We start from the raw sequence: 13,937 nt of genomic DNA on the forward strand, positions 1-13,937 counted from the left end.
AGGCGACAACATGGTCCTACGTATCAGAGACTTCTCTGCGGCTACGTTGTACTTGCGTCTTTTTGGCTTTCGTTTCTTCGCCTTCTGGCGCACATTATATCGGCTCATCCCGTTACTGCCATATCGTCTTTCCGTTTCTTTCTTCGCTTTCGTTTCTTCGTCTGTAGGCGTGAATTACTTCAACAAGCAGACGGGTAATTGACGCCACAGCTCTCTCAGAATCACAGTTCTCTGCGAGGCTGAGGTATCCCTGTTCTACTCACGTGCCGTCATGTTCATGTGTTACGCGGCACGCACTGGTCTAACTTTGTTCCACCGCTGGCAGGCAGCGTGTTGATAAAGGACTTGGCTCTTACTTTGGAATCTGAGGTTCAATTCCTATACGAACTACAATGTGCTTCTTATTTGCTCTTTACAGCGGCGGTAATTTTCTGCACCGAAAAACGGCAACAACGGCAGTTTTTCGCAGAATGGGTCCTAAAGCCCTTTACAACGAGCCTGGGTGCAAGTTTTTTCCTGAAAGTGATTGACCCCAACGCACTTCCTTTGTGGGCTTTCTTACCTTCATATCTCTCTCAGGCCGTCATCCAGACGTCGTCCCCTTTTCCTTCGCCCGGCATTCCAATAAACGTGCTTTAATCAATCAGTCGGCGGCATAGAAGGAAGCGAATCCGATAATCGAGACAGCGCTCAGAGGCTTCTCTTTTCGCCGGTTCTGATCGAGCTTGTTGAGCCACGGCGGTACTGGAGCCTCGTGGGTTGCAACGTGAGATTTCGATCCGGCCTCACTTGTGCAAATACCTATTGTCGACCTTCATATCCTCAAGTGAGGCGGATGTCGTGACGATACTACCAAACCTAGCGAACAAGTGTCGTCACGGCGTTAGTGGCTTATTCCAGTGGGCGTTCTTCAGGTGGCCTTTTCTTTATGTTCGATGTGGCGTCCTCCATAAGCGAAGAGCGGCACTCGCGCGTTTTCTGCGTCGTAGACGTCGCTTGGCCCGGCGAGAGATGGCTGCCTTGACGCCCAGCGGTTTCTGTCGCACAACCTTGGAGAGTGCCTTCAGTTTCCGCCACCTGGCTTCGCCAAGAATTTCGCTTCGAAAGGCGGGTTCCCTTCCGCGTCGCAGAGGCAATCAGCGCGCACGTAGCACGAGATGGGCGTCCGGGATTCGTTCGTAGATCGGACACGACTCTACAAAGGGCAGCAGAGAGCGTCGCCGTCCTGCCGTGCGCTCGCTGGCGATACGTGCGGCCCGTTCGACGCAAGCCCCGGGAAAATAAAACTTGAATAACCTACGCAGTGTTGGGAAACAGAGAATGGGAAGCTAGAAACCGGAAACAGCGGGTCGCCTGTTGCTACTTGCTGTCAGCCGGTCATTGTTCCCGTCTTCAGTTTTCTTCCTTCCTTTTTCTGAATTGTCAATGTGCGACATCCATGACGGATACGTTGTCCTCTGTGTTTCGCGAACAAATACGAGACACGAAAGCAAACCTTGCAAGGGAGGAAAGACGCGAAAATGTGACATAATGACTCCACTTGCACCCAAATGTAACCGTAGCCTATATTTGCTTCCATGAATGTCGAGATGAAAAAAAACGACGACAGGAGTGAAGCAGCGCGGGAAACGTATGGCTTGAATGGAACTTCATTCAATGTCCTGTTTTGCTCTTTCCTTGTGGCCTCCTTTTCTTTGCCAGCTTTCTTTCGACGCTTATTGGGGACTGGCTATTGCAGCACACAGGTGAGAAAGGCAGTAAACAATTTTTTTTTAAGTACGCGGACGAGTGCAAAGTGAACGAAAACGAGGACTATGCGAGACGGAAGGAGGCACGCTCTTCTCACTTGTTCTATTTCCCATAAAACGCGTATATTCTACTCCAGCTGCATAGAATTATTTTTCGCCACGCAGGTTCAACTCACTCACACCATTTCTCCCTCCTTCCTGAACGTAATAGCTCAACCACGGAGATATGACATCACATTTTTCCCACATACATCAGTTACCTGCGCTATGCGCGTCCCAGACAACCACGGGCGTCCGTGGGACGTCCGAAATACATCCGAACATCCAATGTCCAGTTTGGACGGCCACTGTACGTCCACTGTACGTCCATACCTGGATGTACATTTTCGGACGTACAGTGGACATTTAGAAACGGATGTACAAGTCCGAATGACATCCGACAGTGGACGTACAAATTTACTACGGAGCATAAAATAATGCATTATATGACCCTCGCGCATGCAACGGCAGCCAAAGTTTTTATGTAATAGCTCGCGCAGGGGATTTCTTTTGTACCAGTGTGATTGACCTCTAAGAACAATTAAGTTCCCGATACGAGTGTAACACTTGTGAAGTCATTACAGAACTCTGTGGTCGCCATTGACACGTTACTTCGCTTCCTTGGAACACACAAAACCAGCACGCATTATAAACATAGATTAACCCCATCCTTCGTGGATATCCTAGGCACTTCTCACGCGGAGCTGTTGTAGGTGCTGTTAGACGGAAAGCCACCAGAGAACGCACAGAGACCGTGGTTCTTATTTGAAGTGCTTAGCGGTTATTTAACTCGCGTAGGCGCCCTGCCAGTGACTGTGCCTACACCGACAATAAATCAACCCGGCTGTCTCCGTTGCACATGCCAGCTGTCGCGTACGTGCCCTCTCTAACACTGCCGACTCTCGGGTGAGCGGAACGCCCAGCTTAACCGCAGACAGCACGCGTTAGTGTGAAGTCCAGTCCGGGAGGGCGCGGCCCGCTTGCGGGGCCGACGGGCAGCCGCCCGGAACCGCGGGCGGACCTTTTGTCTCCACACACACGCCGTTCATTACGCCTCGGTTTCCGGCGCTCGTGGGTCCCCGTTGGGAAACGCGCTCTGGTTGGATTCTGGACAGCGCCTGACAGACAATGCCCGGTAGGATCCGTCCGCAAACGTTTTCCCACGCCACTCAGGTAGCTAGCTCACTGGCGGGACAGCCGTTGATTTCTTTTCTTTTTCCCCGACCCCAACCGCTGTATGAGCGACATCTCTTTGCACACAAGCCCTAGCATTCCTTCTGATTGTCTTTTTAACCCACAGCGTTCTTTTTTGCTTATTTCTTCGTTTTCGTGAACTTGTGGCGTTTATATTTGTGATTGAAGAGTGCGGCCATGGCAGTGAGTTCGCATTACCCTGTGCTGAGATCCGTCTATCAGCACTGAAAGCAAAGGCATGCCATAAAAGACGTCCCCTCTAGGCTGTGTTTTTGGGTCGTTGGAACGGGGCATAAAATCGCAGGTACCAGTTGTCACAGACGCCGCCTGTTGTCGAAAGAAGCACTGCAAACATCCCCACTCTCTCATTATGCAACGTCTCTTCTCATCCACTCGCACGCATTTAAAATTGTGAAATAAAAGAAAATATTATTTTACTCAAACAAAGGTGATTTTAGATCAATAGCCACTTGTTTCACGCTCCTAGAATGCACAAGAGTTTCCTGCACAGGACGACATACAAGCGCGCAGGCAACTGAGCGGAACATACAACGGACATACCAAGGCAATGTCCGCCCGTACGGTCGCCCACAGCGAGCGAGCGCGGACATCTCTAAAACCCACCTAAATCGAAGCAACCGGGGCCGACTTGGGCGGCCCTAAGGAGCGACAAAGAGCAGGAGGCTTCAAAGGATCGATAAGCGGCGAAGTTTGAGCGCGTGATGTCATGGTCCCTCCCATAGTCTTCCTTTCTCCATAGGTCGAAATGACATGTGCGTCGTGGTCGTGACCAAAGGGTGCAAAATGTTGAAGTACAATCGTTTCTGAAAGTCGATTTAGCTGGGAAGCAGAAACCTTTCGAGTCAAGCAGTGAACGTTCTTGCGTTGGCCTTGATGTGCCTCTTCGTCTGCGCAACTTATAAAATTCCGGGACTGACGGGCCCATGTCGGTTGCGGGCGCACGGACAGCGAAGTGCACGTTACATCATAATGTGCATAAGGGCACACCCCTCGTTTTGCTTTAAAGTTAGCGTTCGCTATAAAGTTGGCTTTGCCGCAATGCTGGCGATGAGCTTGGCTTTGCCACAAAGCGTTTGCACGCTCTATCAGTAGGTAATTTCAAGCGTTTTTGCGGTTTCACTACTCTGGCCGTCTTGCGATGCTGCTGACTATCCCTGCGTCGACAAAGACTGCGACGATTCGTTTACTTGAGCTTCTTGACCGATACCGTGCATCATGGGAGGCGATGACAATTATGATGGCCTTTGGCAACGATTGACGGAGTAGACTGGGAGTGTCACACTAACCTCTGTGAAAAGAAAGAAAAAACTAGGCTCAACTTCTCGCTTGGGCACCCGACTTCAAAAATCCATGCATTTCCTAGAGTTCTACAGTTCGTCAGGCGAACACGCCAAAAATGTCGGTAGCTCTGCCACAAAGCGCCCGAATAACCAGTAGCTGTGTTAGCCACGGCTGCACCAAAGAGAGAATATGTGATGAATAAACATGTCCAACCTGAAATTTTACCGATCTGTACTTTCACAAACCTCACGCTGTCACCCCGCAAGCTGTAGGCTGAAATGATTGAACATTGCGTTTTCTGTACACCGCTCATTACCGCCTTCGCCCATTATACCCTTCCTGTAGGCACATTTCTTTTTTGTTTGTTTGTTTGTTTGTTTGTTTGTTTGTTTGTTTGTTTGTTTGTTTGTTTGTTTAGACTTCAAATTCATACTTCTGGTGATTTTGTGCTCCAAAGCTACACCTGGGCTATAGGCGTGCCGTAGTGAAGGAGTGCGGACCAATTTAAACCACCTGAAATGACGCCACACGGGTGTTTTAAAGGAGCCATGAAGAGAAAATACAAGTTGGGTTTATTAGAAAGACTGCTTAGTCCCGATAACGATGATGCCAATATCATCGCAATCTTCGAAAAAATAACGGAGATATGAAAGAAAACGTGTGAAGCAGTCGCGACCCCCTAGCCGATTTCCCGCAACTTTTCTGTGACGTCACGGAACCTTGTTTGTGCGATTGGCGGCCGCCAAACTGACCTGTCGCGACGACACATGACTGGACGTCTGTAATGGGGCCTCTAGTTCCATTTGACCGCATCACTTGAATGCTAACGTGCAGTTAACGCACTGAAAATTATGTTTTATTGTTGGCCCGTATGACGTCATTCTTGCTCATAACACGTCACTGTGGCGCGCAATTTGAAAGTTTTTAAATACTTCTTGCTTTTTTTTCGTTAAAAAACATCTTTTGTGGCTGTAATGGAGCTGAGTGAGATACTGAATTCTAGTTCTTTCAAATTAAACGAAGTTGTATTTTCTCTTCATGGCTCCTTTAAAGACCGTATAGTCTTTCTTTAGGTCATTATAAACGCGAAAATTTTGGTCGGTCGCTCGGTCCGTCCCTCCGTCCGTCCGTCACTTTGTTCAGCCGACCCCGCCCCCCCCCCCCCCAAAAAAAAAAAATGTTAAAGAATGCTTCGACACGCGATGTAGGCAAAGCCGGTCCTGCCATGGCTAATACGTGCCCGCATCTTTTAACGGAAAGGAAACCGCAGGCATATTTGAGGCCAAATGTAAGCAAACAAGAATATCAGCGTTCTTTTAATTAAGAGAACACGTTGGATTGGTTTTATTATAGCAAATAAAATAAAAACAACGCGTTAAAAACGGTGTCGGAAAGAAGGGAAATAGAACCTTAACAATAAAACAAAAGATGCCGCCTCGAGCTGTTGCAAGCACGACAGAAACCAAACGTCCAAACAGATGACATGCGAGCAGTGCGAACTCGGGAAGATTGAATTGAACGAGGGAACCCCATTGCATTCATCCTGGGAGGAGAGGGAGGGGAGGGGAAGAGCGCGAGGGGTGGGAGGAGAAGATGGGAGAGGCAGTTATAAGTTGCGACGGGGGGGGGGGGGGGGGGGGAATGCAGAAGGCATTTTGTCTTTCGATGACATTGGTAGAGAAGCAAGCAGATATGCGGCCAATTCTTATTTTTTCGTCTCCGTAAGAAAAACGGCCACCGCGGTCGGGATCGATTCCGCGCCCTTGGTCTCAGCAGCGCAGGTCCTTAGCCAGTGAGCCACCGCGGTAGGATTTTGTAGCGTAAGCTACACTGGACGAGGTTGAGCAGTTTCGCGTGGACCTTGAAGGGCCGTGCTGCGCAAGCGCGAGGAGCACTCGACTGGATTGGATTGGATTGGATTGGATTGGATTGGATTGGATTGGAAATTCAATCCAATTGGAGTACGGGTGTGTAGAGAATTGAGTCTGCACATTCGCCGGTCTGCGCATTCCAGAGGAGTGACGTCATAGCCACGGCAGACGCACTGGCGCCGGCGCGTGCCCAGCTGTGCGCCTCCGTTGCGCAGTAGCCAAGTCTGACGGCGCGCCGGAGCCGCTTGATAGCCGTTTCGCGTGGCTCCTGGAGAGCCGTGCTGCTAATGCGCGATGAGCAGTGACTGGACTGGACTGGACCGGACTGGACTGGACTGGACTGGACTGGACTGGACTGGACTGGACTGGACTGGACTGCACTGGACTGCACTGGACTGCACTGGACTGGACTGGACTGGATTCGATTGGACTGGACTGGATTGGATTGGAAATCGTTTTAGCAGCAGTAAGCATGATAATCAGCTAATCCTAGACAACCAGGAAACCTAATAACCAGCTGAACCTTAGCTCACGCTACGTATATCCTGGCATAGCCGAGCTAAGCCACTGCTATTTTTTTGTTTATAGCACTTGCTATTGTGCATTTTTTTTTCTCGCTTTTTTCATGCAGTTTACGTTTTTTCCTGACTAGATGTTCACCGGCGGTTGTGCATGTTTGCCACGTACCCGAATTTCACTGGTTCTGTGCCTATTATTTTTCTTCGCGTCTGAATGCATAAAAAAAGTGTTCGTGTCGCCCAGTTTAGTTGGTTCTGTGCCTATTATTTTTCTTCGCGTCTGAATGCATAAAAAAAGTGTTCGTGTCGCCCAGTTTAGTTGTTTATGTTGCTCCATGTTGTTTCATCCGTCTGTTTCTGACAGTATGCCACTTTCTTTTTATTTTGCAGGCGTCATTTCGTGTCCATCTTTTTAACAATCATATAAAATTACTGAATGCGGAGTTATACTAGTGACAGGAGTAGTAAAAATGTTCTTATATCCCTGGCGATATCCATCCGAGCATAAATGTGAAGGACAATATTTTTTTAACGGAATGTAATGTATAACATTTGGCGTAGTACTACATTGCCGTACAATACTAAAGTGCGTTCCGCTGCATTTGCTTTTTTAATGCACAGGTCCTAGCTTAAATCAAGGTTTCCGGGCAGATTTGTCGCTACATCAAAACTATGCATTATTGTATACTCCTTTCGTCTTTAAATAACTTCCTTTTGTGCCTTAACGTAAAGTCTATTACAATAATTTGTTAGCCCGTGTGAACCAGTATGTTTTATTAAGGTGTCCAGCTTAGATTGCAGAAAGACCCCACGCCCTGCAATATTTGAGGTCTCTTTATACTTTGTTTTGTTATTACTGTAGCCTTATCGGCCGAATCACCACGGAGTTATCACGGAGTATACGCGGCTTTCGGACCTCATTGGTATATTTGGAAAGCCACAATTCCTAACTTTGTTTTTGTAACTGAGCCACGCGTCATTATCTCTTGCATGGAAAGAAATTTGTACTATTTGTGTGTTCTGGTTCATACCTTCGTGTCCGCGTTTCATTTGTCCATGAGTGTATACGTACCAATTACGCACCTCAACTTTCAGTCATATTTATCTATCTATCATATCATCTCTAGCTCTTCTTCAACTTTTCCGCTTTAGCTGAATATCGGTTCATACTGAGACGGACCTTCGTTTTCCCGTTTTTATTTTGTGATAAAAATGCTTCCGTTCCGTCGCTCCCCTATTGAAATTTGTACACCTCTACGGTGTAAGGTAAACCTTTCTGTACAATTAGCGTGCGGTATTAGCAAATACTTTATCTGCGTAACAAGTGTTAAATATACCCGGCATGGGCATCGCTAACAGTTTATACGACACACAATACAAAAAGGGAAAGGCGGGCTCACGATGGCTGAGTGGGTGCCTCCGTTGCTGCCTACCATATCCGCCATGCACGCTGTTACAATGTCGGCGATGTTCAGCTAAGCAGCAAAAAATTGGTGACCCCTATAGCTTTCATGTAATGTAATGCGAAGGCAAGTTAACAGATGGTCACTAAGGGTAACGGAGTGGATCCCTAGAGAAGGCAAGCGTGGCAGGGGGCGGCAGAAAGTTAGATGGGCAGATGAGATCAAGAAGTTAGCGGGGATAAATTGGTCGCAGTTAGCACAGGACCGGGATAAATGGAGATTCATGGGAGAAACCTTTGCCCTGAAGTGTACGTAGATAGGGTGATGATGATGACGACGATTAGGATGATGATGATGATAGCTGTCAGGCTGAAAAAAAAGAATTTTGTCCACTTGCTCTGCCAACAACTTTTAACGGCCCGTCGTCATTGTGCTGTTGAAAAGGAAGACCAGGATTCAATTCCCGGCAGCTGTTAGAAGAAAAGGAGAGCTGACCAGTCCTTTACGTGAGGGAGATGCACGACTAGCTGTCCACGAATCGGCGAAGACACCAGCGACAATTATGATGGTTTCCATTTAAGGTTTTGGTCAATCTCCTGTGTGGACGAACGCGGCAATGATGACCATTTGACGTTATCGCGCAATTTTGCTCAAGGAGGGTGTCATGCACCTTAGCAGGTTGCTGCAAAATGACAGCGTGTTTGTTGTTTCGGCGTAAATTTAAGACCCCCACCCGGTGAAAATTAACGCCAAGCCCTCTAATAGATACTCAGGGGTCTCCTTCACCGCAATTCATTCAAATCACTGCTCATCGAAAACTAAGGGGGCACTAGAGAAAGACGGGGCGCTACCTGATTTGGAAAACGTGGTCGTGGCATTACGCAGTGCAAGCATGCATGTCCCTTTACACTGCGCTGTGTCACAGCGCAGAGCTTTTTTTTTTTTTTAATTCCCATGTCGGGACTCCTTATTCGTCAAGTCTGCTCCCTTGAATGCTGCGATTGTTCATTCAGGTGCACTGTGGTGAAGTAGGTGCCCGGAAGGTTTTCGAAGTGTTGGGCACGTAAAGAAACAAATATGTTTTTGTTTGTTACTCTAAGTTGTTCATTGAAGCATCGTGGTTGAACGCCTCAGGAGTGCAAGGCTTGCTGAGTTATTTATTTATTTATTTACAGTATACTGCGGTCACGGAGGACCATGCAGGTGGGAACATGGTGATGCAGATATACAATTTATGTGGCACGGCAGAAGCCACATGGCGCACAAGCACCCTAAGTAACAAATAGAGAAGGAATAGACGTATCGGCATAACTGGAAACATTGAAAAACGGTTTAACCCAGCCAAGGAACAAAATAACACACCTTACGGAAGGGTTCAATACACATCACATCAAGAAGACACCATAGAGACACAACAATGCCAGGTGTGCAAAATACTTTACTGCTAACAACAGATAACAGGGCATCAATAAAACATCAGCCTTTCAAAAGAGACAAAATACAAAGGAAATTTGACAAGGTCGTTAACTGGTTGACTGCGTTTCCAGATCATTCAGCAGTGCACTCTCAAAAACACTTACAGATTCCCATGAAACAATTTTTTCAGACAACGAATTCCAATCAACAATATTTCTAGGAAACAATGAATATTTAAAAAGGTTCGTGCGAGTTTGATAAGGAAGGATGTTATGCGCATGCCGATTTCTGGATGTGCGACTCAAGAAAGGCTGAATATATGCACGCGCATTTACGTTCAGTTTGTTGCGATAAAGTAAAAACAAAAATTTAAGTCGGGGCTATTTTCCTACGCTGCTCCAGGGAAGGAATCTTATTTACCAGCATAAGGGATGACAGGGAATCTGTTCTCTTATATTTGTTAAATATAAAACGAACCGCCCGTCTCTGTACCATATCGAGTCTATGCTTATCTTTTTGATAGTAGGGGTAGTACTAGAAACATAAAGCAGGTATGACTTTAAAAACGAATATGCCATGTACCTGCGCGCTTCGCTGCAAATGTCGTTGAAGGACACTCTGCTCCCCAGTCTCGCCCCGCACGCTCTTCCCCACATGTCTCGATCCTGCCATAATAAACACAATGGAGTTTGGTGAACCCAATTCAATTGCCCCGTGTTCGCACTGCTTGCGCGCCATCTGTTGGGGTCTTTTGCTACTGTTTTTATTGGCACTCGAGGTCTCCAGCACGTGCCCATTTCTTTATTTTATCATTTTTTTATGGTTAAAATATTCTTTGTAACACATTTCTTATGCTTTCTATCGTAAAAATTGCGCCAAAGACTACTTTTAATTAAAATAACAATGCCAGTATCAGTTATGTGTTTATGTTTTGCTTGAAATATGCCTAATGTTTTCATTTTGTTGAATATTGTTGTCAAGTATAAAGTATGCCACCAGATTGAGTAGTTTGGAAATTTTTTGCCCCTATAAACGTCTCGTTCAAAAATTCCTATACTTTTGGCCGGCGGCTGATTGAGGGACGTGCATACATGCTTACATACATACATACATACATACATACATACATACATACATACATACATACATACGCACACACACTACACAGGCATCAACATTTTCGTGTTTAAGTGCTCCAAGAAAGACAAATAAAGCAAATAACAAAATACCGCACCAATGCATACACCGCGGTCTCGTGTGCCACCGCGTCAGCGGCGACAACTCGTGATGTCGTTTGCGGTTATCGAAGGGTGCCGCGACTTCACAGATGGCTCCGAGCAGTTGATGGATGAAGCGCCGCGCATTCGCCTGTCACGCCAGTTTCACGCGCGGCAACGGTCGGGGCGCACTGTCTCTGCCGCAGCTTGATTTCGACCTGATAGAAGAAAGAGCGGATGTGGCCTCCCAGCAGTTCGAGGACGGCTTGTTTATGCTCAGCGATATGCGCTCGGTGGATTTGGAATGAATTAGAGATACCTGCATTCGGACTTGACTCGTCTCGCCGCTGTTTGCGCTCGTGATGGATGCTTTGCCATCGCTCGCTCCAGATTGCCCATCCTCTAGTCCTGCAGAGGCCAGTCACCATGTCTTCCGAACGGAGACAATCGACTAACGCCTAGTTAAAGCCGTACGACCAAGCCAAACGTGAATGAACCTCGTCTTCTCTTTTGATCCACTAAAAATATTTGTTACAAATGAAAATACCAGAAATAAAAAAAAAAAACGACAAGTGCCCTTTTTTAATCCGGCCAAATATGTTAAGACCATTTACAGCATCTGCACTTTACTCCCTTTTTGTTTTCTATTCACATGCGAACGCACATTTTGCGTGCATATTGTTTGCTCGAGTTCAGTTCATACCTGTTTCAAAGCCAATTCGGGGAACCGATGCGCGCCTGACACATATACCGCAGGTTTCCGAGAAACCACAGTGCGCGAGGACTGCGGCACACACGGCGCGCTAAACAGCCTGGCTCGAAACAGGTGCGCGTGAAAGCTGCGCCCAGCTTGAGCCACTTTCCCCTCCGCATCCCACAGGCGTGCTATCACAAGACGAGTCGTTGCCGCAGGGCGAAGTTGGAACGCGGGCACAGCACAGGTTGGCGTGCCGATCAGACCACCCCTCAGCGGCGGCATACCGTGCCCAGCAGAAGCTCCCAAGTTCACTCTCCCCGAAGTGCTCCGCGAAAGCAATAAAAAGAGACCACAAGGTGTGATGCATGTGAAGCACCCCTCGGCCGGCCGCTGGGGAATCCGAAATCGGCGCTCTCGCGGCAGCGCATGCGTCGTGACCGGGGTGACCTCGCGCCGGGCGCGCCGCCCCGCGGACGCGTGCTCCGCCGACCCAATCTCGCGGCGTCGTCCGGTATCCACGGGCAGCGGCAGCCGACAACATCGCCTCAAACACCGGCCCCAGTTTGAAAGTTGCCCGGCAGCTCCACGAGCGTGTGCTCTCCTGACCGTTGCCACTCGTGCCGCGCAGCCGCCTCACTGGAAGTTCTTCCTCGCGCGCGAGCTGTGTGTGTAGTGGGTTAGTTTCTGTTCGCGCCTGGCGCACAGCCGGACGAGCCAAGTTCCGCCGCTGGCCAGCCCGCGGGGGCGGGGTGGCGAAAGATGGTCTTGTGCGGCGGACGACACGTGGGGGACGACGACGGCCGCCGACTGCTCCGCAGCACCGAGCAGCTGAACCAGCAGAAGCAAGGCAGTGAGTGTTTGTCAGTCGTTACGGCCAAGGGGCGAGCCGAAGCGTCTTCAGCCAAAATCCTTGTCGCATGCCGCTGCCCTTCTCGACGTCCGCGTGTGGTCGCCGCACACGTGGGAGCCGTGGCGGAGAAGTGGCATTCCAGGGAGTGCTGTCTCCTCGTCGGCTGTCGCTGATACGCGTGTTCAGATGAGGCCCGTAGTTGCTCAGGTCCCATGGCTGTCAGTTCGTTGCTGATGGAGTGTGATAGTTTATTAAAACCCCTGTAAGTAGTTGAACACATTCTTCCACACACAAAAAAAAAAAAAAGGGCGAGATTCTGCGCCTAGCTGACGTAAAGGGCAGAAAGATAGCTGGAAAATTTTATCCAGATTCTAATTTTTGTGAGCTCCAGCCAAAAGTTTTCATTCAAAACCTCCGCACGCTCTCCAAGGGAGGTAAGATGTGTTAGCTCTTGTCTAGGAAACGCTCTCAATGCACTAGCAATTTATTCCCGAGCTTAACGATGCATCTAGAGCACGATTGGACCTGCTTGACAAGAGGCTGGGATTTGCGAACGTCAAGCTTTTCCCGAAAACAAAAAAAGTTCCGTGCCTGCGCGCAAAAGTTCTTAACGCGTGACGCGGTAACTACCACCCTGCAAAATCGTCGTACGTTAGCAGATTATCTGCCAGTCATGCGTGTTTCTGCAAAGCAGAATGCTCCTTTTTTTATATGGGCACGTTGCACCGCACAGAGGCCGCTGTGAGCGCAGCACCTTTCCTACCAAAGTTGTCTGCAGCGCACGCTAGGGCATCGATAAAGGAGCGGCGATTTCTCGAGCAGTTATCACCCACTGCCTTCAGCATGCCGTGCCAACCATCTATGGGGTCGACACTGAGACACGGTGTAAAGAAAGACGGCCGCGATGAATGCAATCGGTTGCTCCCTGCCATTTGTATTACCTGCAATCTGACTGGTCGGCTACAATAGCAGCGACTGACGTATTTTCGCCTGCGCCACTTAAGCTGTTCGTTCTTCTCGGCCTTGTTATCATGACGTTACCTTAGATGCCTTCTTTGCGTGGGCGTCCGTGCGTGACTCGTGATAATCCCGGCTGTTGGCGTCTGAGATAGAGCGCCGACACTAACGTAATATGAAGGCTACGAACCTAGCCCGTGATATGCGTGGCATCTTTCACAACAGAAATGACCCCCCCCGAACCACCAGGATATAGGAAACGGCGCTGCTGCTTGCGAGCTAAGCTTCTGGCGTTGGAAAATAGCGCATAAAAAAAGAGAGCGAGTTCGCGGGTAAACCCTCATTCCGGACCAGGCCGTTCCAGTGTGAAAACATTAGGCATACCCTATAACTGCACTGCAGGGGAGTGTGTTCTTTTGCGCTGTCTTAGCTCTGCCTCCAACGGATTGCAGGGTTGGGTGAGTTGGTATTCGGTAATGACGAGGACGAAATGAAAGGTGCGCAGGACGCGCGCTGACTTTCAACTGAGTGACAGACAGCGCGTCAGTCAACGAACGAAATAGTAAACAAAAATTGGCCGCGCATCTGCTCGCGTCGCTGCAAGTGCCGTCGAAAGTCTTGTAAGCTTTTCGACGGCGTTTGCAGCGACGCGAAATATTCTGTTGCACCGTCCTCATAACTGTCTCTCCTGTCTCATCCGCCCACCACCTCACGCTGTTCCCCTC

At 48.6% G+C, this 13,937-nt stretch overlaps 1 protein-coding gene across 2 annotated transcripts in view; it reads left to right on the plus strand.

Annotated features, from left to right (window-relative positions):
* Vari (MAGUK p55 subfamily member vari) overlaps positions 1-13,937 on the plus strand; it is a 98,429-nt gene that overhangs the window by 21,438 nt on the left and 63,054 nt on the right. Inside the window, exon 1 of one of the 2 annotated variants that reach the window (XM_077687359.1) lies at positions 11,785-12,255. The exons of the other annotated variant lie outside the window; for it this stretch is intronic. Within the exon in view, the coding sequence (XP_077543485.1) occupies positions 12,165-12,255 (91 nt within the window). The 5' untranslated portion in view covers positions 11,785-12,164. Of the gene's footprint in view, positions 1-11,784; positions 12,256-13,937 lie in introns of those variants that run through there. 2 annotated transcript variants of the gene reach the window in all.

This window comes from Haemaphysalis longicornis, unplaced genomic scaffold (genome assembly GCF_048455015.1).
Source record: "Haemaphysalis longicornis isolate Haplotype H1 unplaced genomic scaffold, Haemaphysalis longicornis Haplotype H1 scaffold_1, whole genome shotgun sequence".
NCBI classification, from domain to species: Eukaryota; Metazoa; Arthropoda; class Arachnida; order Ixodida; family Ixodidae; genus Haemaphysalis; species Haemaphysalis longicornis.